General features: G+C 39.4%; 1 protein-coding gene across 3 annotated transcripts in view; it reads left to right on the top strand.

The window, feature by feature from the left end:
* The window catches only part of LOC126092122 (testis-expressed protein 2), a 335,634-nt gene extending 311,901 nt beyond the window's left edge, over positions 1 to 23,733 (top strand). For all 3 annotated transcript variants that reach the window (XM_049907564.1, XM_049907563.1, XM_049907562.1), the window contains exons 15-16: positions 472 to 573; positions 20,643 to 23,733. In XM_049907564.1, coding sequence (XP_049763521.1) covers positions 472 to 570 — 99 coding nt within the window. In that variant the 3' untranslated portion in view covers positions 571 to 573; positions 20,643 to 23,733. The remainder of the gene's footprint in view (positions 1 to 471; positions 574 to 20,642) is intronic.
* Positions 23,734 to 24,007: the final 274 nt, after the last annotated feature.

The raw sequence follows: 24,007 nt of genomic DNA, 5'->3' as shown, positions 1-24,007 counted from the left end.
GCCCAATGGGTGCCCCAGAGTCTTCAACCACACTAGGAAGCATGTCGAATGGCCCATTGTCTTGCTCATCTAGTGCAATATTCAAGAAAGCGAATCTAGTAATATCTTTTGATCTTGAATGAAAGTGATAAGATAGGCAACAGAATAATGGCAACACCTGGAAAGTATAATACATTAGCTGTAAGCTACACAGTTATTGTCTAGAGAAACACATGAGGTTGAGGAAGCAATGGAGAGGTAAACATAAAACTGAGACAGATAAAACTGTTAATACATAATTCATTTTCCTATTCTCATTGTATTTCTACTCTAAAGCAGTTTTATTTGGTTTACTTTATTGCCTCTGTACTGATAATGTATGATTTAATTGCAGTTCATTCATTGTAGTTGTCGCTTTCCCTGAGATATTTATATAATTTTAATACTAAATTCTTCTATACATATGTATACATCCTGCTTGGTATTTTACAGAAAAAATTTGTTCTTCCAAACATGGATGATCTGGTAATACCACCCATGACTACTACTTTACCTTACCAGGAGCCACAATCCAGAAATAAGCCTCAGTAAAAGGTATGTAATTTATAATTGACCTAATATTCTGTCAGCCATCACATCTTGGTAGAATGTTGTCCAGATTTAAACCAGAATGCTGAGTATTATACAAGTTTCATTGTGCTACAGCTAGCCAGTCATTTGCTGAGCTATTATCTGTTAATTATTAGAAAAATATATAAATAGATGGTAACAGTTATTCTTTACTGTTTACTGTGTAATTCTCAGTACATATAAACAGTATTCAAATAATGGAGTAGGAATGAGAGCAGATTTATTGCAACTAAAAGCTATATCCAAACTAAGGTGTGTATTTGCCAAAGATAGCAATGGTCCATTTTCAAATTAAATCTGCTGCACAGCTGATGTATTCAGTAATTGTGAAGCACTAATTTGATTTTCTTTAGTCTCTGACACCTTCTTGGTAGTATTTTTGTTTGTTGCATTGAAGTTGAAATATTTGTTGTTTGCTCAAGAAAAAATGTGTGTGATACCACAAACTAGATTGTACTCAGGTTATCACTCATGAATAACTGAAAGTACAGTGGCAGAATTACTCATACAAACTGCAAAGTTATAAAAACACACATTAACGAAGCACTGTCCAATAATTAATGATAGTTCTAACTGGTCACTAAATGAAGTAATCAGGTGGGGCACAAAACACTGTCCATATTTACATAAAACGTCATGGTTCACATAGTGTACTGTCTTCTAGTAATGTTTCAGAGTAAAGTGCACTAAAATATCTATCTTAGTTCACTAATTAATTAAAGTCATAACTCTGAAGAATAACTCATTTGCGTGACAAGGATAGATCGAACCCCCTGCCAACCATGACATAGTTCAGTGGAAATATCTATTAATTTGACTTACAGAAATCAATTGGAAGTTTTTGGACATGCATATTATTGATTTTTCACAAGTGCAGGTACATACATTTCCACAAACAAACTACGCATAGCTGTAATGTGAGCAAATATTGGGAGCTTATGTGCTACACACTTATTAGCTTGAGCAGGACAGGGCATAGACCGACTATGAGTGATGCCTGACTATTTAAAAACTAGAATATGAACAAATATTTTTTTTCAGAAATTATACAGTAATTTTAAAACTGGCTAGGTAAAATTTTGTTATTGTGGTGAGCTATAACAAAGAATAGGAAATTTTCACAAAAACGATAATGCAAAAAATAATGCTAAATTACCTATTTTTAGCAAAATAATGCAAAAGTGAGTGATTTTTATGAGATATCAGAAAATTTGTAATTTTATCCTGTAGAAATGCTGTAAATCTGGTTATGGCAGTCAATTAATATTTCGAAATGATAATTATTGAATGTTAAAACTTGACTTTGACTTCTAATCTCCTCAAGAGTGAGATTTGTGTATACCTTAAACTGACAGTTCTTTTCCTGCATAATGAACTTCGACATGACTGTGAAAATAGCTCTGAAATTATCAAATTTTGACAAAAAAGTCATTCAGTTTGGCAAAAAAATCACCCACTTTGGCAAGACATAATTGTACGTGGCAAAAATGTCACCATATTTGGCAAAATAAGTCACCACATTTGGCAAAATAAGTCACCAAATTTGTCAAAACTAACACTGACTCTGGCAAAAAAAGACACCAAATTTGACAAAAAATACACAAAATTTGGCAAAAAATATCTGATTTTGGCCATGTAAGCTTTTGGAGTCAGCTGCTCCTTCTTCTGACAAAATGGCTGAATGGGAAGGAAGAGGGGTGAAGGAAAAGCACTGTTGTTCAGATATTTAGGTGTGTGTCACATACTTACAAAACACCTAACAGTATGATGATTAGCATAATTTGTGTGGAAAAAATTATTAATCAACAACAGTGGCAGTCATAACATATGGAATATTTCCAACTTGATATGCCATATAGTGCTGGAGAATTAGGCCTATTTATTCACAGCAGAACAGAAAAAAAGAGGAGGTGGAGGAGAAGAAAAAGATCATATTAGTACCTCTGAGTTTTTCTTATTTTTTGAGTATATTATTATTCCATTTCTGCACAGCATGCTGCATCACTGGAAAATGCTCTCCTCTTCATGAGGAAAACAACTCTGCTGCTTAGAGGAGCAACAATAATATTTTATGTCTATCCAAAACTCTTATTTTAAAAACAGTGGTGGCAGATATTCTCTCTCTAATATACCAAGATCCTATATCCTATTCGTACCATATTAAAGGAAATTAATTCTTGTTGTGTCGGAGCCAGCATTGACACAAACAAGGAAGGAGTAAAGTTGTGATGGCTTGTGGCAGGAATCAAAAACCATCTGTACAAAACACTTTCCAACTAAAAGAAAACTATATTTCTATCAAAGGAAGGAACAATAATTAACTTGATTGCTATGCATCTTCTGCCTCGTACATGCAATTAAATTATTACATTTACAGTCTATTACTACACTCAGAATGCAGGCTAACTAACATCTCCCTATTTCTCAGTACTGATGCTCTCAAAGTTTGCAACCAAACTGGGCCAACTAGTGATGGGTGGCTGGTTAAATCAGGTTTGACAAGGGGCACTGAACTCTTGTCTTTCTGGAGGTGTGGTGCTGCCCGCAGTTTCTACTGGCACGTGGGTTAGTGCTTTCTTGATGCTGTTTTGTGGCACTGTGCTGGTCAGTGTGCAGTCGATGCTTTAGGATTGCACATTTGTTCTATCGTGTATTTCATGTTTTGTGATTTCACTATATAAGATGCATCAGTTCTGTTACCCTGTATTAGTGTTACAAAATTCTGTTGAATATTTACAATTTCAATAAACAGAATGTAAAATGCAATTGTTGTGAACAAAAAACTAATATTTTTGAAATTGTCCAAAAGCAAAAACAATGATTCTACAAAACCTGGTGCCTCTAGATGTAGAATCAAATAAAAACTGGTTGGGAATTGATATTTTGGTCAGTATCTCTCTCACAAATAACTGTGAAGTTAAAGAGGTCCTGGGCAGATAAACATCAGAAACAATTATGTTAAATTTGGGGTGCAAATAGGAATGAATAAAGCCTTAGGAATATCGAGGATGGAATGTAACAATATTATGAGAAGGAAAGTTGCTACTCACCATTTAGTGAAGATGCTGAGTCACACCTAGGCACAACAAAAAGATTTTTACACTTAAAGCTTTCGACCAATGGCCTTTGTCAACAATAGACACACACACACACACACACACACACACAAAAATAAAACTCACACACACGACTGCAGCCTCAGGCAACTGAAACCACACTGCGAGCAGCAGCACCAGTGCATGATGGGAGTGGCAACTGGGTGGGGGAAGAAGGACACTGGGGTGGGAAAGGGAATGGATAGTATGGTGGGGTGGTGGACAGTGAAATGTTGCAGGTTGGACAGCGGGGAGGGGAGTGGGAGGGAGGGGGGGGGGGGCGGTAGAAGTAGTGGAAAAGGAGACACACACAGAGAAATAAATAAATTTAAAAAAATAGAAAAAAAAGACTGGGTGTGGTGGTCAAATGACGGCTGTGTAGTGCTGGAATGGGAGCAGGGAAGGGGCTGGATGGGTGAGGACAGTGACTAACGAAGGGTGAGGCCTGGAGGGTTACGGGAACATAAGATGTTTGCAAGGAAAGTTCCCCTCTGCAGAATTCAGAAAAGCTGTTGTTGGTGGGAAGGATCCATATGGCACAGGCTGTGAAGCAATCATTGAAATGAAGGATAACATATTTGGCAGTGTGTTCAGTGACAGGGTGGTCCACATGTTTCCTGGCCACAGTCTGTTGGGGGCCATTCATGCGGACAGACAGATTATTGGTTGTCATGCCTACATAGAATCCAGCACAGTTGTTGCAGCTTAGCTTGTAGACCACATGACTGGTTTCACAGCTAGCCCTTCCTTTGGTGGGATAGGTGATGTTAGTGACCAGACTGGAGTAGGTGGTGTCGGGAGGATATATGGAACAGGTCTTGCATCTAGGTCTATTACAGGGGTATGAGCCAAGAGGTAAAGGACTGGGGGCAGGGATTGTGTAAGGGTGGATGAGTATATTGAGTACGTTTTTGTGGATGGCGGAATACCACTGTGGTAGGGGTGGGAAGGATAGTGGGCAGGACGTTTTTCATTCCAGGGCACGACGAGAGGAGAATGTAATTCAGTTGCTCCAGTCCTGGGTTGTACTGAGTTATGAGGGGAATGCTCCTCTGAGGCTGCATGGTGGGGCTTGGGAGGTGGTGGAAGACTGGAAAGATGAGGCATGGGAGATTTGTTTTTGTACAAGGTTGGGAGGATAATTATGGTTAATGAAGACTTCATTGCGATCCTTGGTATATTTCAAGAGGGACTGCTCATCACTGCAGATGCGATGACCACAGGTGGCTAGACTGTACGGAAGGGACTTTTTGGTATGGAATGGGAGGCAGCTGTCGAAGTGGAGGTATTGCTGGTGGTTAGTAGGGTTAATATGGACGGAGGTACATGTAGCCATCTACGAGGTGGAGGTGAACATCTAGGAAGATGGCTTGTTGGGTGGAGTAGGACCTGGTGAAGAAAATGAGGGAGAAGTTGTTGATGTTCTGGAGGAATGTGGATAGGGTGTCCTTCCCTTCGATCCAGATAGCAAAGATGTCATCAGTGAATCGGACACAGGTGAGGGGTTTAGGATTCTGTGTGTTTAGGAAGGATGCCTCTAGATGGCCCATGAATAGGTTGGCATAGGATGGTGCCATGCGGGTGTTCAGAGCCATACCCCAGATTTGCTTGTTGGTAATGCTTTCAAAGGAGAAGTAATTGTGGGTGAGTTTATAGTTGGTCATGGCAACTAGGAAGGAGGTTGTTGGTTTGGAATCTGTCGGATGCTGGGAAAGGTAGTATTTAATAGCATTAAGGCCATAGTCATTAGGAATGTTAGTGTACAGGGATGTGGCATCAATAGTGACGAGCAGGGCACTGTGTGGTAAAGGGACAGGAACTATGGAGAGTCGGTGGAGGTAATGGTTGGTATCTTTTATATAGGAGGGTAGGCTCTGCATAATATGTTGAAGGTGTTGGTCTACGAGAGCAGAGATTCTGTCAGTGTGGGCACAGTAACCATCTACAATGGGGTGTCCTGGGTGGTTAGGTTTATGGACTTTAGGAAGCATGTAGAAGGTAGGAGTGCGGGGAGTGGTAGAGGTGAGTAGAGAGATGGACTCCAGGGAGAGGTTCTGGGATGGGCCTAAGGATTTGAGTAGTGACTGGAGATCCTGGTGGATTACTGGAATGGGGTCACTGTGGTAAGGTTTGTAGGTGGAAGTATGTGACAGCTGATGGAGTCCTTCCACCAGATTATAATGTCGGGATCAGTTTTTAGATGCTGGACTGCAGTTCTTTCTGCAGATGTAAGGTTAGTCTGCATGTTGAGGGATTTGGGGAATGATTGTGAGGCAAGGTTTGGTGTTAAGAAACTCTGGAAAGTTAACAGGGGGTGGTTTGGGAGCGGTGGGGGTGAATCACCGTTGGATGGAGGAGAGAAATGAGTTAGGCAATGTTCAGTATTGGTCTTTGATTGAGTCGCCACTCCCATCATGCACTGATCCTGCTGCTCGCAGTGTGGTTTCAGTTGCCTGAGGCTGCAGTCATGTGTGTAAGTTGCTTGTGCGCGCGCACGTGTGTGTGTGTGTGTGTGTGTGTGTGTGTGTGTGTGTGTGTGTGTGTGTGTGTGTGTGTGTGTGTGTTGTTGACAAAGGCCATTGGCTGAAAGCTTTAAGTGTGAAAATCTTTTTGTTGTGCCTGTCTGCAACTTAGTATCTTCTCTATATGGTGAGTAGCAACTTTCCTTCTCACAATATTGTTACATTTCATCCTGGGATTTCCGTTGTTTGACTTTGCCTGACAGCTTTTCTTAGATCCTAACCCAGTGCTGTTCTCCTTTGCTATTATTTTCATTTGCATCACTATACTCAATGCTCATCCTCTTTCTCTTCTTTCCTATGTTTCTCTTGTCACCTTGCAAACAGCTCTGCTCACTCTGCTTATGAGTCACCATTCTGATTGTTGGTGCAGCATAATATGTGCTACATTACTCCTACCAATATAATTAATCCTATACTTTTAAACTGATCACTCCCTTGCATCATTTCACGTACTTTTACGTGTTTACTCCCGCAACTTTCCGGTGCAACACAATATTGTATCTCATCCTATGAACCCCTCCCCACCCCCGTCACTTTCTCCGTTCTATACCAGTTTGCACCTACTAATCCCACCATCCTGTCACATCTGCTATCCCCCTTCTTCACAGTTATCCACCCACGACCTGCTAACCACAGTAATATATATTTTTTATCACTTATTCTTTACTTTGATCTGTGTGACTTCTTGCCAATTTTAGCAACTTTTTGCATTTCGCTATCGTCGACTCCCTCAGATTCAATCTTGTTTCCCCCTTTTGCATCCATTTCATCCCTTTCATATATTTTCACATGTATTTGGGTGTATTTTTGCAAAAAAAATTTCGTACATTATTCTACTTTTTTTTGCCTTGCTCCTCCCATCAGTGCCAATACAGAAGAGTCTCCATATCCCTAGCCAGATCCGAATCCCACATACTGTTCCTCCATTGTTGCTCGACTCATGGAATCCCCCTAATGGCCTTACCATCAAATTACCCATCTCTGGCTGCCACCCCTCCTTCCACAATTCAAATTCTGCCAATCCTTAGCCCTCACCAACATATTCCTGCAAAACCATATCAACCAAGCCCAAACCTCCTTGCAGTACCTTCTCTTTGTCCGCAAGATTCTCTTGCTAGCAGTCCAAAATTCCTGGAACCCATAAAACACATAGAAACTCCAGCCCTGCAAGAACATGAGCAACATGCACGACGCCACCTCAAAAAGCTTTCCATCTTGCTCACTTCCTACTCCCGCCTTGGAGTGCTACTGTCCACCACCTCCAACCCCTCCCATGCCCCCTCATAGCGGACTAACCCTGTCTTGCAGACCTACTACACATACCCCACTCTCCAAAACTCCCTCCCACTGCCACACAGAATCCAGAACCTAAACAGACCCACAACACAGTCATAAACCTTTCTTCCGGAAGCCTTAGCCCCACAGAAATATCAGTCCTTCCCAAAGGCCTCACCTTTTGCCCCACTCCTAAATTCAATCATGCAGGACTTGTTAAAGAACTTCTCTCCTTCTCCCGGTCCCTACAGTGGAAACACTTTTTCGCCACCAACCCTACCAATCAGAATCAACCAAAGACCAATATTGAACCTTGCGTAACTCAGTTCACTCCTCCATCCAACCCTGTTCTGCCCCAACCGCCCCCAAAACACCCCCTGTTAACTTTCCGGAGTATCTTAACATCAAACCTTGCCTCACCATCATTACCCAAATCCCTCAACATGCAGACTAACCTTACATCTGCAGAAAGAACTGCAGTCCAGCATCTAAAAACTGACTCTGACATTATAATCTTACCTGTCAGCAAAGGCTCCACCTTGGTGGTATGAACTGCAAGGATTACCTGGTGGAAGGACTCCATCAGCTGTCACATGCTTCCACCTACAAACCTTGCCACAGTGACCCCATTCCAGTAATCCACCAGGATCTCCAGTCACTACTCAAATCCTTAGGCCCATCCCAGAACCTCTCCCTGGAGTCCATCTCTCTACTCACCCCTACCACTCCCCGCACTCCTACCTTCTACATGCTTCCTAAAGTCCATAAACCTAACCACCCAGGACACCCCATTGTAGCTGGTTACTGTGCCCACACTGACAGAATCTCTGCTCTCGTAGACCAACACCTTCAACATATTACACAGAACCTACCCCCTATGTAAAAGATACCAACGATTTCCTCCACCGACTCTTCATAGTTCCTGTCCCTTTACCGCACGGTGCCTTGCTCATCACTGTTGACACCAGCTCCCTGTACACTAACATTCCTAATGCCCATGGCCTTACCGCTATTGAACACTACCTTCCCTAATGTTCGATGGATTCCAAACCAACAACCCCCTTCCTAGTCACCATGACCAACTATATACTCTCCCTCAGTTACTTCTCCTTTGAAGGTATTACCAACAAGCATATCCGGGGTATGGCTATGAACACCCGCATGGCACCATCCTATGCCAACCTATTCATGGGCCGTCTGGAGGAACCCTTCCTAAACACACATAATCCTAAACCCCTCACCTGGGTCCAAGTCACTGATGGCATCTTTGCTATCTGATTCAATGCTAAGGACATCCTATCCACATTCCTCCAGAACCTCAAGAACTTCTCCCCCATTTGCTTCACCTGTTCCTACTCAAGCCAACAAGTTATCATCCTAGATGTTGAACTCCACCATCTGTACCTCCATCCATATCAAACCTATTAACTCCAAGCAATACCTCCACTTCGACAGCTGCCACCCATTCCATACCAAGAAGTCCCTTCCGTACAGTCTTGCCACCCGTGGTCATCGCATCTGCAATGACGAACAATCCATCTCGAAGGATACTGAGGGTCTCAATGGAACCTTCACTGACCTTAATTATACTCCCAACCCTATACAAAAACAAATGTTTCCAGTCACCCACTACCTCCCAAAGCCCCACTGTCCAGCCACAGAGGACCATTCCCCTCATAAGTCAGAACCACCCAGGACTGGAACAACTGAATTATATTCTCCACCAGGGTTTCGATTACCTGTCATCGTGCCCTGAAATGAGAAATGTCCTCCCCATTATCCTTCCCACCCCTCCCACAGTGGTATTCCGCCGTCCACCAAAGCTACACAATATACTTGTCCATCCTTATATCTCATGGCTCATACCCCTGTAATAGACCTAGATGCAAGACCTGTCCCATACATCCTCCCAATACCACCTACTCCATTCCGGACTATAACATCACCTATCCCATCAAAGACAGGGTTACCTGTGAAACCAATCATGTAGTCTACAAGCTAAGCTGCAACCAGTGTGCTGGATTCTATGTAGGCATGACAACCAATAATCTGTCTGTCCACATGAATGGCCACCGTCAGACTGTGGCCAGGAAACAGGTGGTCCCCCCTGTTGCTAAACATGCTGCCAAACATTATATCCCTCATTTCAAGGACTGCTTCACAGCCTGTGCAATATGTATCCTTCCCGCCAATACCAGCTTTTCTTAATTGTGCATGTGGGAACTTTCCCTGCAATGCATCCTATGGATTCCCATTACCTTTGTGGACTCAACCTTCATTAGTCACTGTCCTCACCCATCCAACCCCTTCCTTGCTCCCATTCATGCACTAACCAGCCATCATTCCACTGCCACACTCAGTTTTTTTTCTCTATATTTTTAAATTTATTTATTTCTCTCTATATGTCTCCCCCGCCCCCACCCTTCCCACTTCACCCCTAACCCCCATTCAACCCGCAGCACTTCACTGTCCACTATCCCCACCATACTACCCCTTCCCCTCCCCGCCCTTGCCTGAGGCTGCAGTCGTGTGTGTGAGTTGCGTTTTGTGTGTGTGTGTGTGTGTGTGTGTGTGTGTGTATTGTTGACAAAGGCCATTGGCCAAAAGCTTTAAGTGTGAAAATCTTTTTGTTGTGTCTATCTGGGACTCAGCATCTCTGCTATATGGTGAATAGCAACTTTCCTTCTCATAATATTGTTAAGCCTTAGGAACATACTTTTCCTCCTCAGAACTGGATAAGCTGAATTAGTTTCTACATGGAAAGATCTGTAAGGGAAGAATGGGTATCAGCCTGGAAGAATACATGTTTCTTCAAATTTCTGAATCACAAATCCAACATCCAACAGAAGAGACAGAAAGGAATAGAAAAATATGTTAGTGGTTAGAATGTTATACTTCAGTTACCTGCCTTTTCCACTCTTCACAGTTTGTGAAGCTGAAACTTGTGTACAAATACTAAATCTTTGTAGCCATATTTCAGTTACTTTTGTGGTCTTCAGTCCAAAGACACCTGTCTACCCTGTACATGCTTCTTCATCTCTGCATTATTGTTGTAACTTACATCCATGTGAAACATCTTGCTGTATTTGAGTCTTGGTGTAACCCCCTCCCCTTGCTCCTCCTCCCTCCCTCCCTCCCCCCCCCCCCCACCTTTCCCCTCATTACATTGTATTCATAGTTACTCCTTACAATTGTGAGGTTAAGAAAATTATCTACATGTTGTACAGTGGTGACTACCTCAAGTGGTAGATGTGCTTTGTCAGTGCTCCATGATCTGTATTGCTTTTAGTGTGTTAAGGTGAAGCTACAGTGTTTATCTTTGGAACAATATTATAGAAAATGTCATTATGCCATTTAAGTACAACATATGTACATTTCACATCTTTGTTTGTGTATATAAGTTGCTTTGCGTATGGACAAGACTTCATCTGTTAGATAAACTCGCACCTAAATTTTAAGAGTCTTGTACTTTACACACATACTAAATGTGCTGTTCATGTCATTTTCTCCATAGTGTTACACTGGTTATATCAAAACTTGTATTGTGAATTTTCCAACATTTTTGAGTTCCACTCACAATTAATACAATATCTTCAATTGCAAACTACTATTATGTTTTCTGTAGATTTTATTCAGATGTTGTTCCTCCTAGTTTTAGTAGATATGTATCCGAGTAAAAAAATATTAGTGGTAATTTTTGGATGCTTATAAGTGTCATAGATAATGAATTCTTTTGTGTAGTTGACAAATTTTGCCACTAGTATCATGTTTTGAAAATTATTTCCTCATAACTGCAGTGTAGATACCTGTTGTGGTGGTGGTGGTGATATGATTTGATGCAGCTCTTCGTACTGATATATCCTCTTCAACCATCATCATCTTGGCAAAACAACTACAACCTACATCCACTTCAACCTGTTTACTGTAGTGCGGCCTTGGACTTCCTGTACAATTTTTACCTCCTATACGTCCTTCAATTAACAAATAAATGATTTCTTGACGCCGTAGTTAAGTTGAGGCACACATTTCTTTTTTTTCCAATTCAGAGTAGTATGTCTTCATTAATTATCTGATCTACCCATCTAATCTTCAGCACCATATTTCAAATCCGGCTATTCTTGTCTAAAATGTTAAATAGTCCACATTTCACTTTCATACAAGGTTGCACCCCTGACAAATATCTTCGGAAAGAGACTTTGTAATGTTTAAATTTATATGCACTGTTAGTAAATTTCTCTGTCTGAAAAATGTTTCTCTTGCTGTTGCTACACTTTCTTCTAAATCCTCCTTATTTTGGGCATCGGCGTTTATTTATCTGTGGAAATAACAAAACTCATATACTACTTTTAGTATCTTATTTCCTAATGTAATTCCCTCACCATCATTCAATTTAACTTCACTAAAGTCTATAACTGTTGTTTTAATTTGGTTGATATTCATCTTGTAACCTCTTTTCGAGATACTAGCCTTTCCGTTCAACTGATCTTGCAAGTCTGTTGCTGTCACTGACAAAATTTACAATGTCATCAACAAACCTGAAGTTTTTATTTCTTTCTCCTGAACTTCAAGCCTTGTTTCTAAATTAGTTTCATATAGTGGTAGCTTAATGTAGAGACTGAATTATATGGCCAGCAGGATACATCCCTTTCTCACCCCCTTCTCAAACACTGCTTCCCTTTCATGTCCTTCGACTCATAACTGCAGTCTGGTTTTTGTACAAGTTGTAGATAACCATTCACTCTCTCATTTTTATTCCTGATTTTCAAAGAAAGTATTCCAGTCAATATTGTCAAATCTTTCTCTGAATTCACAAATACTGTAAACATAAGTTTGCCTTCTTTCAGTTTATCTTTTAAGATATGGCGGTTCTGTAACTTTCCTACAAGTCTGATCTTGCCTTTCTTTGGAATTCAGATTATTACATTATTGTTGTTGAAGAGTGAGGGTAGTGTTTTATATCTTGCATTCCAGGTGGAATAGTTTTGTTATGGTATTTTGTCCCTAGGATCTTTCTCATTCTGGGGGAATGTTGTCAACTCCAGGTATTTTATTTTAATTTGTGCCTTTCTGTGATATGACAAATTCTTCTCACAGCTTCATGTCTCCCATCTAATCATTATCTACACCTTCTTCCATTTATATAATATAGTCTTTAAGTTTGAACAGTGGAAACTCCAGGTAGGAATATCAACAATTTAGGAAAATATAGATTGTTACATACCATAAAGATGACATATTAAGTTGCAGATAGGCACAATTAAAAGACACTTACATGAAGATTTTGGCCACAGCCTTCATCAGCAAGAGAGTAACACTCACCATTCTTACACTCAAGCAAGCACACCTCACACACACATGACTGCCAACTTTGGCACCACAGGCCAGAGGCCTTCTGGCCACACTGCTGGAGTTGGTGGTCATGGATGTGTGAGGTGTGCTTACTTGTGTGTATGAGTGGTGTGTGTTTCTCTTTTGCTGATGAAGGCTGTTGCCAAAAGCTTCATGTAAGTATCTGTTAATAGTGCCTGTCTTCAATTTAATGTGGCATCTTTACAGTAAGTAACAATCTATCTTTCCCTGAATTATTGTCTTAAAGTTCATTTCTGTGGTGTAGCCCTTGTAAATACTCTTTCCATCTTTCAGCCTTCCCTTCTTTGCTTAGTGCTAGCTTGTGAACTGAGCTTTTAATATTCACACAGCTGCTTCTCTTTTCTCCAAATGCCTCTTTCTGTTTTCCCATAGGTGCCATCTAGCTCTCCCAAGGTCACATGTTTCTATAGCTTTGAATTTCTGCTCTAGCTGTTCCTGCTTTGCCATTATTCAGGCATCATGTTGGGTTGAGGAAGACCTGGTGAAGCAGATGGGAGAGAAGGTGTTAAGGTTGTGAAGGAATTCCTAATATTTTTGCTCTCTGTCTCTCTGTATTTTTGCTCTAGCTTGAAAAATAATTACTCTGAAAGCTAGCCAGGTTTCTTTCTTTTTTATGTGCCTGTAGACAACTCAACACTTTTGCTTTTTAGTGAGTGATATCCTTTAATCCAAAAAGTATTTACCTTCTACTAGCACTTTCGTACAACAGGTTATCTATTATAGAAAACTTATTATATCTATGCTCTTGTGTTTGATTCCGCCAGCTATGGTTGCTTTGTATTTCTTGTACTGATTTGAAGAGTTTTTATTGTTACTGACCTGCAATTATGCCTCTTGAGATCTCTTACTCTTTCTTCTTTGAGCATCCTCGTACTATTAATGGGCATGATGAATTTTTGTTAAATAAAATACATGACACTGCAGTTGATTTTCAATATCTTCATGCTCATTGACACACAGTTTTCCCTTTTTATGATCAGATTTGTAACCAGCAGGAGCCACAATATTTGATACTTATCAGTAAACTACACCCGTTATCATAAAACTTCACTTGTGGCAGAGCAACATATTACATTACACAACTGTGACATAGTAACTGCATAGTAACTGTAGATATGAATAGAAAATGTGAACTACCTGAAAATTTCATTATGAAGCATAAATTGTGTATGAATTCGCAGCTAGGGCATGACTGTCATAGATATATACTTTCTGACTGTTGGATGCTGGCTGATGACCACACACCATAACTATACAGCCATGGCTGCGTCACAAAGATAGTTATATTCGGAATACCAGTCATGACCTGCCTAATAACACAATGATTATGTTTGGACTAGATAGCACAGACTGGCTAAGGATATGTGTATGACACCTATTTACACACACACACACACACACACACACAATACAGGAATCACAAAATGGCAAAGTACAAGATTATTACATGTTAACATTTAACAACAAAAACAGGAAATTTAAAAGTGATGAAGTCACAATAGGCAGTGATGTAACTTTGTTTAACTAATAACTGTATAATTAGAAAGTGGCACAGTTGTCAGTGCTATTTTATAGGAGAGCACATCACTATGACAGGGAATTCCAAAAGTTCCCAAAAAATTATTGAGAAAATTTCTAATTGCAAAAATTGACAAACCATCAAGTTATTTTAGTGAAAGTATGCATTTTTGGAAATAGAAAAATTTAGGTTACAAAACTATTTTTTGAAATAATTACACTTTAAGATTGGAACATTTTAGAAAATGAAAATTTCGAATATTACTAACTTTTTGAAGTATGAAGTTTTTGGAAAAGTAAAATACTTGTTGAAAAAAGAAGAGTCAGTTTCCAATTGAGTTGTACCAATCATGAATCAAATTACTTTTAGCTTATTGAAAATTTATCATTTCCAAGCTTTACATGCATAGTAAATCATGGAAATTTCCTCAGATAAAATATTTATAGGTGACTGACAATGTTGCCATCAGTAATCATGAAATACATACTGAATAATGAAGTTTTATGAAATATGTCATGGATAACAAATTGATTATTTTGTTTAACTATTGTGAACATACTATTAACAAAAAGAGATTAGAAAGTAGGGCAATATTGGCATGAGTAGTAGTTTTAGAGCAAGTATGATGGTGCCCCTGCCCCCATGAACCATGGACCTATTTACAACTTGTACAGAAACCATACGGCAGTAGTAAGAGTCATGGGGCATGAAAGCGAAGCATGGTTGAGAAGGGGGTGAGACAGGGTTGTAGCCTAACTGCTATGTTATTCAGTCTCTACATTAAGCAAGCAATAAACGAAACAAAAGGAGAATTTGGAGTGGGAATTAAAGTTCAGGAAGAAGAAATAAAAATTTGAGGTTTGCTTATGACACTATAGTTCTGCCAGAGACTGCAAAGGGCTTGAAGAGCAGTTGAATGGAATAGACAGAGTCTCACAAGTAGGTTATAAGACGAGCCTCAACAAAAGCAAAGCAAGGATAATGGAATGTATTCGAATTAAATCAGGTGTTGCTAAGGGAATTAGATTAGGAGATGACACATTAAAAGTTGTAGAGGAGTTTTGCAATTTGGGCAGAAAAATAACTGATGATGGCCAAAGTAGAGAGGACATAAAATGTAGACTGGCAATTGCAAGAAAAGCATTTCTGAAGAAGAGAATTTTGTCAACATCAAATAGAGATTTAAGTGTTAGGAAGTCTTTTGTTAAGGTATTTGTCTGGAGTGTAGCCATGTATGGAAGTGAAACATGGACAATAAACAGTTAAGACAAAAAAAGAGAATAGAAACTATCAAAATGCAGTGCTATGGAAGAGCATTGAAGATGAGGTGGATCAATCGTGTAACTAATGAGGAGTTATTGAATAGAAATGGGGAGAGAAGAAATTTGCGGCACAACTTGACCAAAAGAAGGGAATGGTTGATAGTGTGCATTCTGAGATATCAAATAATCACCAGTTTAGTAATTGAGGGAAGTGTGGGAGGCAAAAATTGTAGAGGGAGACCAAGAGATGAATATAGTAAGCAGTTTCAGCAGGATGTTGGTTGCAGTAGTTATTGGGACATGAAGAGGATCGCACAGGCTAGAGTAGCATGGAGAGCTGCATCAAACGCCTTCAGATTGAAGCCTGAGAGTAAAGTGAGCAATACTATGCCTCTTGTCGTGAGCAGTGTGCCACAGCCCAATAACTAACATTTTGAAATATTTGCACATATTGTGTAGAGTTCATTTTCTTCACCTGTGGTTATAATTCATGACTTCTGTGACAGAAATTACTAATTTATGCTGAGTGAGAACTTATTACAGGAACACAGTGATCATTAACTCCTATGAACAATGACTGGTTAGCAGGACAGTGTTAATAGGCTTACTAATTATTTTTGTGCACTATCTGAATTGTTTCGAGTTCCTTAAATGTGTAGCAGGACAATGATTCGATGAACTGATATGTTAAATTTTTGCCACATGTGAATTGTTTTGAACCACTGAACTGTGTTATGTGATTACTGCACTGAGATATTTAACAATCAGTGATCTAGTGATTAGGTGATTGATGCACCCATGAACCACCTGGCAAAATACCTGAAATGCATTCTCAGTCAATATATGAGGAACTGTGAACACAATATTTGCAACTTCACCATCTTTGTACATCACCTTAGTCATTTGTGATGCTAGGATATGGATGTTATGGTTATTTTTGATATTGTCTCCCCTCCTTACAGGAGTTCCATTTTCTGGTTGCTTGGAACTTATTGCAGAAAAGTTTGGCAGTTGTTTCACAGAAGTTTTTAAGCATGTTCTAACATCCAATTATTTCCTTTCAGTGAAAACTATTATGAGCAAACCCATGTCATGGTGATGGGTAGTCCATTATTAACTGTTGTGGAACACTTTGAAGTGAAGGCACTAGAATCTGCCAAGTTGAAACCCATGTGATTTATATTGATACGTGGAAGACACATTTTGTATTGTGGCCACATGGAGTGGAAAAGCTTCAAGGGATCCTGGAACACTTAAACTCTATTCATTGTAATATATAAACTTGGAAAAGATGGCCACCTAACTTTCCTTGATATGTTACTTATGAGAAGACCAGACTTATTCTTGGGTCACAGTATATATAAAAAAACTTGCACAGTGACCTCTATCTCTATGCCTCAAGCCAACACCATGTGTCACAAAGAAATTCGATGCTTAATACTGGTTCACTGAGTTTGAAGACTTTCAGACAAGGAGAGCCTCGCCAGAGAATTACAACACCTACAACTGGTGTTCTGAAGGAATGGATACTCAGAGCATCAAATTGAGCAGGAGATACAGCCAAAATCAAAAATGCCTGAAAAAGAAGTTGAAAATGATACCAAGAACGAGAAGCAAAAAATCCCTTATCAGTCTTATGCTGGCCCAGTATCCATCTCCTAAGAAACATGGCATCCAGTGCATTTTGCTCCCTTCATATAAGATAAAAAGCATTCTTTGTAACATGAAAGATGACCACTAGGTCTCCAAAAGCTGGGGGTCTATCACATTCCATGCGTATGTGGCATACCTTATGTTGGACAGACTATCAGACTAGTCGAGCAGAGATGCAAGGAACATCAGCGACACACCCTCCATCAAAAGAACCGAGCAGATCATTTGTCACTGAGCACCATGTCAGATATAATATGATGAGGCCAGCATCGTGGTACAAATGCCAAGTTTCTGGGACAGTCTATCAAAATAAAGGTGTCAGAAAAAACCTAATAAACAGGGTTGGGGTTTTCAGTTTAAGTAATACTTGGGGTCTGGCACTCAGTTTATTAAAATCTCACTGATATCGCATCCATTAGAGTTTGAAATGATCAGGGAATTTGTATTTCATGGTGTATCAATGAGTGCTCTGTAAAACAAAAGAGTATCAAAGGGCACAGTGGACACTGGGTATCAAACTTGGCTATAAATAGCGGTGTGAGATCAGCAATAGCTCACAGTCTGTTTGGAGTCCAGGCAGTGAGTATACATAATAGCAAAACTTACAGCATCTAAAGAAAATGGCTGGGTCGGTCGTAGAAATATTGAGCAGAAAATGGAAACAACAACTCAGCTGAAAACCTGGAAGCTGACTATTAAACAGTCATGCAAAGAAAACCTGAGAGATCACAAGAAAGCTATTGTTCAAAATCCACCCTCACCTTAGGTGTGTCAGTGCTGCTTTGACTCCATTCACAAAATTTGTTAAATATTGTTGTGCCGGCTATTTTACAGAAATTTATTGATGTCTCCAAACACAATTAGCATTGACACTTAAGTTCAATAGCTGTTTTCTACTGCTTGCAGATCTATTCAGGAGAGTGGATTATTTTATGTAAAAATAAAAAATATTTTATAAATTCAGTGTGTTACTAGTTACATATGCTATGTTATCACAAATACATGTGCACCATTCAAAAAGCCGATTAAGGACATAATAATGATACATGCTGCATAATAAGTACGGGTAACATCCACAGCAGCCATAAGCATGTGTGTATCAACAGAATAGACATTACTGTGGAGTTCAACAACATCTTACATTACCAAACTGTGGGTACCACCACTCTAATAGTTTCAGAATAGGCCCAAGGAAAGTATTCATGGGTGAAAGGCGTGCAGTGTGACCACACATTTTGACTTCAAGGTACCACTGAGGTTTTTGCAGTATGACTACACATTTTGACTTTGAAGTACCAGTGAATGTTGGAAAACTCATTTTGGCAAAGTGCATAACTCCATCAATGTCTTAAACAAATGACTGCACACATGTTGTGTAGAGTGGTGTCACACAACTATATGTTAATAGGAGAACATTTTAGATCCTTATAAATCACAGAATTACATATGGACATTGCAGAAGGATTATTTCATGACAAATAACATGCTAAACTTCTTCAAATCATGGTATGGATGTGACTGAATATACACTCCTGGAAATGGAAAAAAGAACACATTGACACCGGTGTGTCAGACCCACCATACTTGCTCCGGACACTGCGAGAGCGCTGTACAAGCAATGATCACATGCACGGCACAGCGGACGCACCAGGAACCGCGGTGTTGGCCGTCGAATGGCGCTAGCTGCGCAGCATTTGTGCACCGCCGCCGTCAGTGTCAGCCAGTTTGCCGTGGCATACGGAGCTCCATCGCAGTCTTTAACACTGGTAGCAGGCCGCGATCTCGTGGACGTGAACCGTATGTGCAGTTGACGGACTTTGAGCGAGGGCATATAGTGGGCATGCGGGAGGCCGGGTGGACGTACCGCCGAATTGCTCAACACGTGGGGCGTGAGGTCTCCACAGTACATCGATGTTGTCGCCAGTGGTCGGCGGAAGGTGCACGTGCCCGTCGACCTGGGACCGGACCGCAGCGACACACGGATGCACGCCAAGACCGTAGGATCCTACGCAGTGCCGTAGGGGACCGCACCGCCACTTCCCAGCAAATTAGGGACACTGTTGCTCCTGGGGTATCGGCGAGGACCATTCGCAACCGTCTCCATGAAGCTGGGCTACGGTCCCGCACACCGTTAGGCCGTCTTCCGCTCACGCCCCAACATCGTGCAGCCCGCCTCCAGTGGTGTCGCGACAGGCGTGAATGGAGGGACGAATGGAGACGTGTCGTCTTCAGCGATGAGAGTCGCTTCTGCCTTGGTGCCAATGATGGTCGTATGCGTGTTTGGCGCCGTGCAGGTGAGCGCCACAATCAGGACTGCATACGACCGAGGCACACAGGGCCAACACCCGGCATCATGGTGTGGGGAGCGATCTCCTATACTGGCCGTACACCACTGGTGATCGTCGAGGGGACACTGAATAGTGCACGGTACATCCAAACCGTCATCGAACCCATCGTTCTACCATTCCTAGACCGGCAAGGGAACTTGCTGTTCCAACAGGACAATGCACGTCCGCATGTATCCCGTGCCACCCAACGTGCTCTAGAAGGTGTAAGTCAACTACCCTGGCCAGCAAGATCTCCGGATCTGTCCCCCATTGAGCATGTTTGGGACTGTATGAAGCGTCGTCTCACGCGGTCTGCACGTCCAGCACGAACGCTGGTCCAACTGAGGCGCCAGGTGGAAATGGCATGGCAAGCCGTTCTACAGGACTACATCCAGCATCTCTACGATCGTCTCCATGGGAGAATAGCAGCCTGCATTGCTGCGAAAGGTGGATATACACTGTACTAGTGCCGACATTGTGCATGCTCTGTTGCCTGTGTCTATGTGCCTGTGGTTCTGTCAGTGTGATCATGTGATGTATCTGACCCCAGGAATGTGTCAATAAAGTTTCCCCTTCCTGGGACAATGAATTCACGGTGTTCTTATTTCAATTTCCAGGAGTGTATATAGGCGATTTGGGAATGTAGACTTCACAGAAATTCACTAAGACCTGCACTGACAAGTGCTGCCACTGCAACTGCTCTTGTAGAATGTAAAATGCTTCCTCATCTACTTGGAAGTTCATATGCTGGAGAGAAGACTCTCAAAAGTAAGCAATTGTTCAGACTTGTATTGCCATCACTCCATATAGATGGATCTATGAGAAAACTTTTGATTGCAGTCTTAGGTGAGTGTCTGGATATGTGTGATAACATAGTGTAGATATTTCAACCCAGCATCTTCATTTTATGACATAATAAGCTACAAGATTCCTTTTTTTATTTGTTTGTGATTCATAGATGTATCAGTTTCTTGCCATTAATATCTTGGTGTTGGTACTTGTGTATGTAGGTAGAGCAAGAGGAATTTGGAAATGAGCACTTCACAACATGGACCTGTGGATGGTTGTGTTGCATACTGTTAAAAACAGCTTTTGAAAGCTTAGTTCCTGTTGTGGCCTACAGAAGGAGCAGCGTCTGATTTATATTGAAGTGTGGAAGGGTTTTTTTCCATTAAATATAATACCACTGTGCTGCCATTGCTATTCTCTTTTAGATATTTGTGTTAATATGTGTTTTCAGCAGGCCGTATTACTTGTAATGTATGCTGTGAAATGGTCGCTCAGATAGTTATATGCCTGAATGAAATTGCTATTTGTGCTGTCAGAGTTTTGTTGTTATTTCAGTATGAATAATGCTGATAAACCAACAGTGTGTACCTTGTCATTCATGTCATTAACTTCAGTTTTCAAATGCTATGTTACCAACAACTAATCCATTCTGTCATCTGCTTTGTGCCAATACAGAGCTTCAGGTAGTACTGGCAGTTACTCTGAACTTTGAAAATGGATTTTTGAATGTAGGAAGGACAATAGCACCAGTTTCTGCAGCACGAACAAAAAATTATAGTCATTTGTTTTTAAATTGCCCAAGCAGGACAATCATAATTTACATTGTGATCTGCCACATTATTTAGAAATATGGTATTAAACTTTTCTAATTAGTATGTTGTTTAAGTGCAGGTCAGATATTTCAGAGAATCATCAGCTTTACATACCCAGGAATTAAATCTCACTGGCAAACAATGTAAAACATGTGGCAGATAACAGATAATAATTGTTAAAAATTGAAAACTTGAGAGTAAAAGCTAGTAACTTTAATGTCTGAATGCTAAAGTATAGGGACCCTTGTTAAAACTGAGCAGTTCATTGTTATATTTTTATACAATAATATTTGCGATGTTTGATAAACGAACATTATAAATTATGAATTGTAGGCTCGAAGTGGATAAAACAGATTTATATAGATGCTTTCAGGGATGGAAGCAGTGGTAATTTTAAGTTCCATGTTTATAATGGTACTTAAGGCCATAGACTTATTTTTAATGTATTGTTGTTGAAAGCCTGAAGAGGCACAGACTGTTTTAATTTAGAATTTTCCTAGAATTACATTATAAACAAAAGCAAACGAAAAAAGTGGTGCTTATTTGCATTCAGGAATTGTAATGGTTACTGTTATGACAGTAAATATTGCTAAATATCATAAACATACTTATATGTGTCAGTGAATTACACTTTAGTTACTATCTCTCCCTGATTTCAGAGGTGCATTTCTTCAAACATTTCTTTCGCATCTCATTTTTTAAATGTTGTAATTAACATTCTGTATGCTATGAACCAAAGCATTTTTTGTTACACTTAATAAATAAGGGTAACAGTTTGCTAGATCTTATGCAGTGACTGATGTCAAGGAAGTAATATCATAGCAGTTTGCATAATACATGACATGTGATAATTAAATAAGATATCGTATACTTGTCATGAATGTGATATGAGACTGTGCAGGTTGATCCATTGAATATTAATGAATGGGAAGTATTCATTTTCTAGCAGCAATTCCTTTTCCAGTGCTTGTCTTGATTGTACTTAGAGATTAATATATATTTTGAATATGTTTCCTGTTTGGGAAACTAATAAATAAATTGTTTGTTGTATGCAGTGTAGATTTAAATTTTTGGAAGTTTGTTGTTACTGTACATAGTTTATCATATTGGTGTTTGAAATGTTATATTTTCTGAAAGTTGTTTTTATATAATTTTTGTGTTCTTGTTAGAGTTCTCATATTGTGCTCAAATAAGTGTTTCACTTTTAGTTTTGATTGTTGCACTAGTACTTATTTCCTTTCTCAAGTTGTTCTGTTAGCATGTTTGAACTGGTATGTCTAACTTTATGCTTGCAAACACAAGTCCAGCCTTTTTCATGTCTTTTAGTGTTTCTTATTACTCTGTCAATATTTCATGTACTTGCATTCATATGTTGCTAAAATATAATTGTATGTTTGTTACTGACCAACAAGCAAGGAAAATTTACATCATGTAATAATGTTTAGAAACTTTTAATAACAAGAAATCTAAAGGAATTATACAATATTTATTCATACTCACCATTAATTGTCTTTTATCATGAAAAATTATTACATTCCTAAAACATGTTGATAAATTATCATTTCCAAAAAATGAACTTAATCTATTATCCTGTTAGTTATTTTGCTCAAGTTGACATAAAAATAATGTATTGGTGGACCTAGAAAATGATTTGCTTGTTGGTTATCCCTCTCTCTTGCCTTGACTATTGAACATGTATCTCAGTTTCTGTTGGAAGTACTGTTTATGTGGTTGTATGAGTGTTGTGGCCTGATTTTTGTAATGAGTAGCAAAGTGAATAAGAATAGTCAGGCATCAAAACTGAAGTAGATTTCAGACAGTTCATCGAATGAACCAGCATTTCAGAAATACAATATCTTAATTATGTATTTATTGACTGTCCCACTGTGCTTCAAAACTATTAAGTTCCCAAGAGATTCTTTTAGAAACTTAGGCACATTTTATTATAAATTTGTCTTAGTGATGCTTTATTTCTCAGTATTCATTTGTATGTTACATTACAGTCTTCTTTATGTGGATTTTATGTCCAGTGACATCTTAAATTCCTTATTGTGAGAAGCAGAACACATCAAGTGAAATAACCTTTCTGTAAATATATTGCAACTTATGGGTGTAGTCCCGTATCTCAAGGAAAACTATTGATTTCAGCTAGAACTCACATTGACTCTGTTACGGAGAAAATTGTCTTTCAATATAGTTAATATATAGTTTTCCTTTTTTTTTTTGCTAGTCAGATGAATGGATGATAATATTTGTTGTTAAAATTGATTTGTAATGTTTAGTAATAATAACAACAATTGTATATCTGCATTTAGGTAACAAGCAGTTTTATGTGCAATTTCAGATGTGCTGTTCTCTATAGCTCTATTTTTCAGATTTACTTGTGATAAGAAAACCAAAAACAATTTTTAAAGAATATTTGTTAGATTCTGCATGATTCTGTGCTGATTATGTATTTATGATAAGAAAAATGTATTATTTGTATTTTTCTGCTATAAAAAATGAGTGTTCTCAATAAAATCTGAGTTATCTGTGATGTATAACTTTTGCATGTCTCTTATCCATTTACCCTGCTTCTCTTCTACACTTCTTGTATGATTTTTGGTTTTTCTTTTTTAGTTTGTGTGACTACTTGAGATTTTTAGTTAAATCTTTTGTGTGAGAGTGTTTATTGGCAGTCTCTTTTGTTAATTTTCCTCTTTCAAGATCTGCTGTGATTAGTGGTTCAAACTTCCCTTTCCATTCTCTAATTTGAGCGTACTTCTAGTGTTGTT

The sequence above is a fragment of the Schistocerca cancellata genome, chromosome 7 (genome assembly GCF_023864275.1).
Source record: "Schistocerca cancellata isolate TAMUIC-IGC-003103 chromosome 7, iqSchCanc2.1, whole genome shotgun sequence".
NCBI classification, from domain to species: domain Eukaryota; kingdom Metazoa; phylum Arthropoda; class Insecta; order Orthoptera; family Acrididae; genus Schistocerca; species Schistocerca cancellata.
The sequence above is the reverse complement of the archived record's forward strand: the minus strand, read 5'-3'. Positions and strand labels throughout refer to the sequence as shown.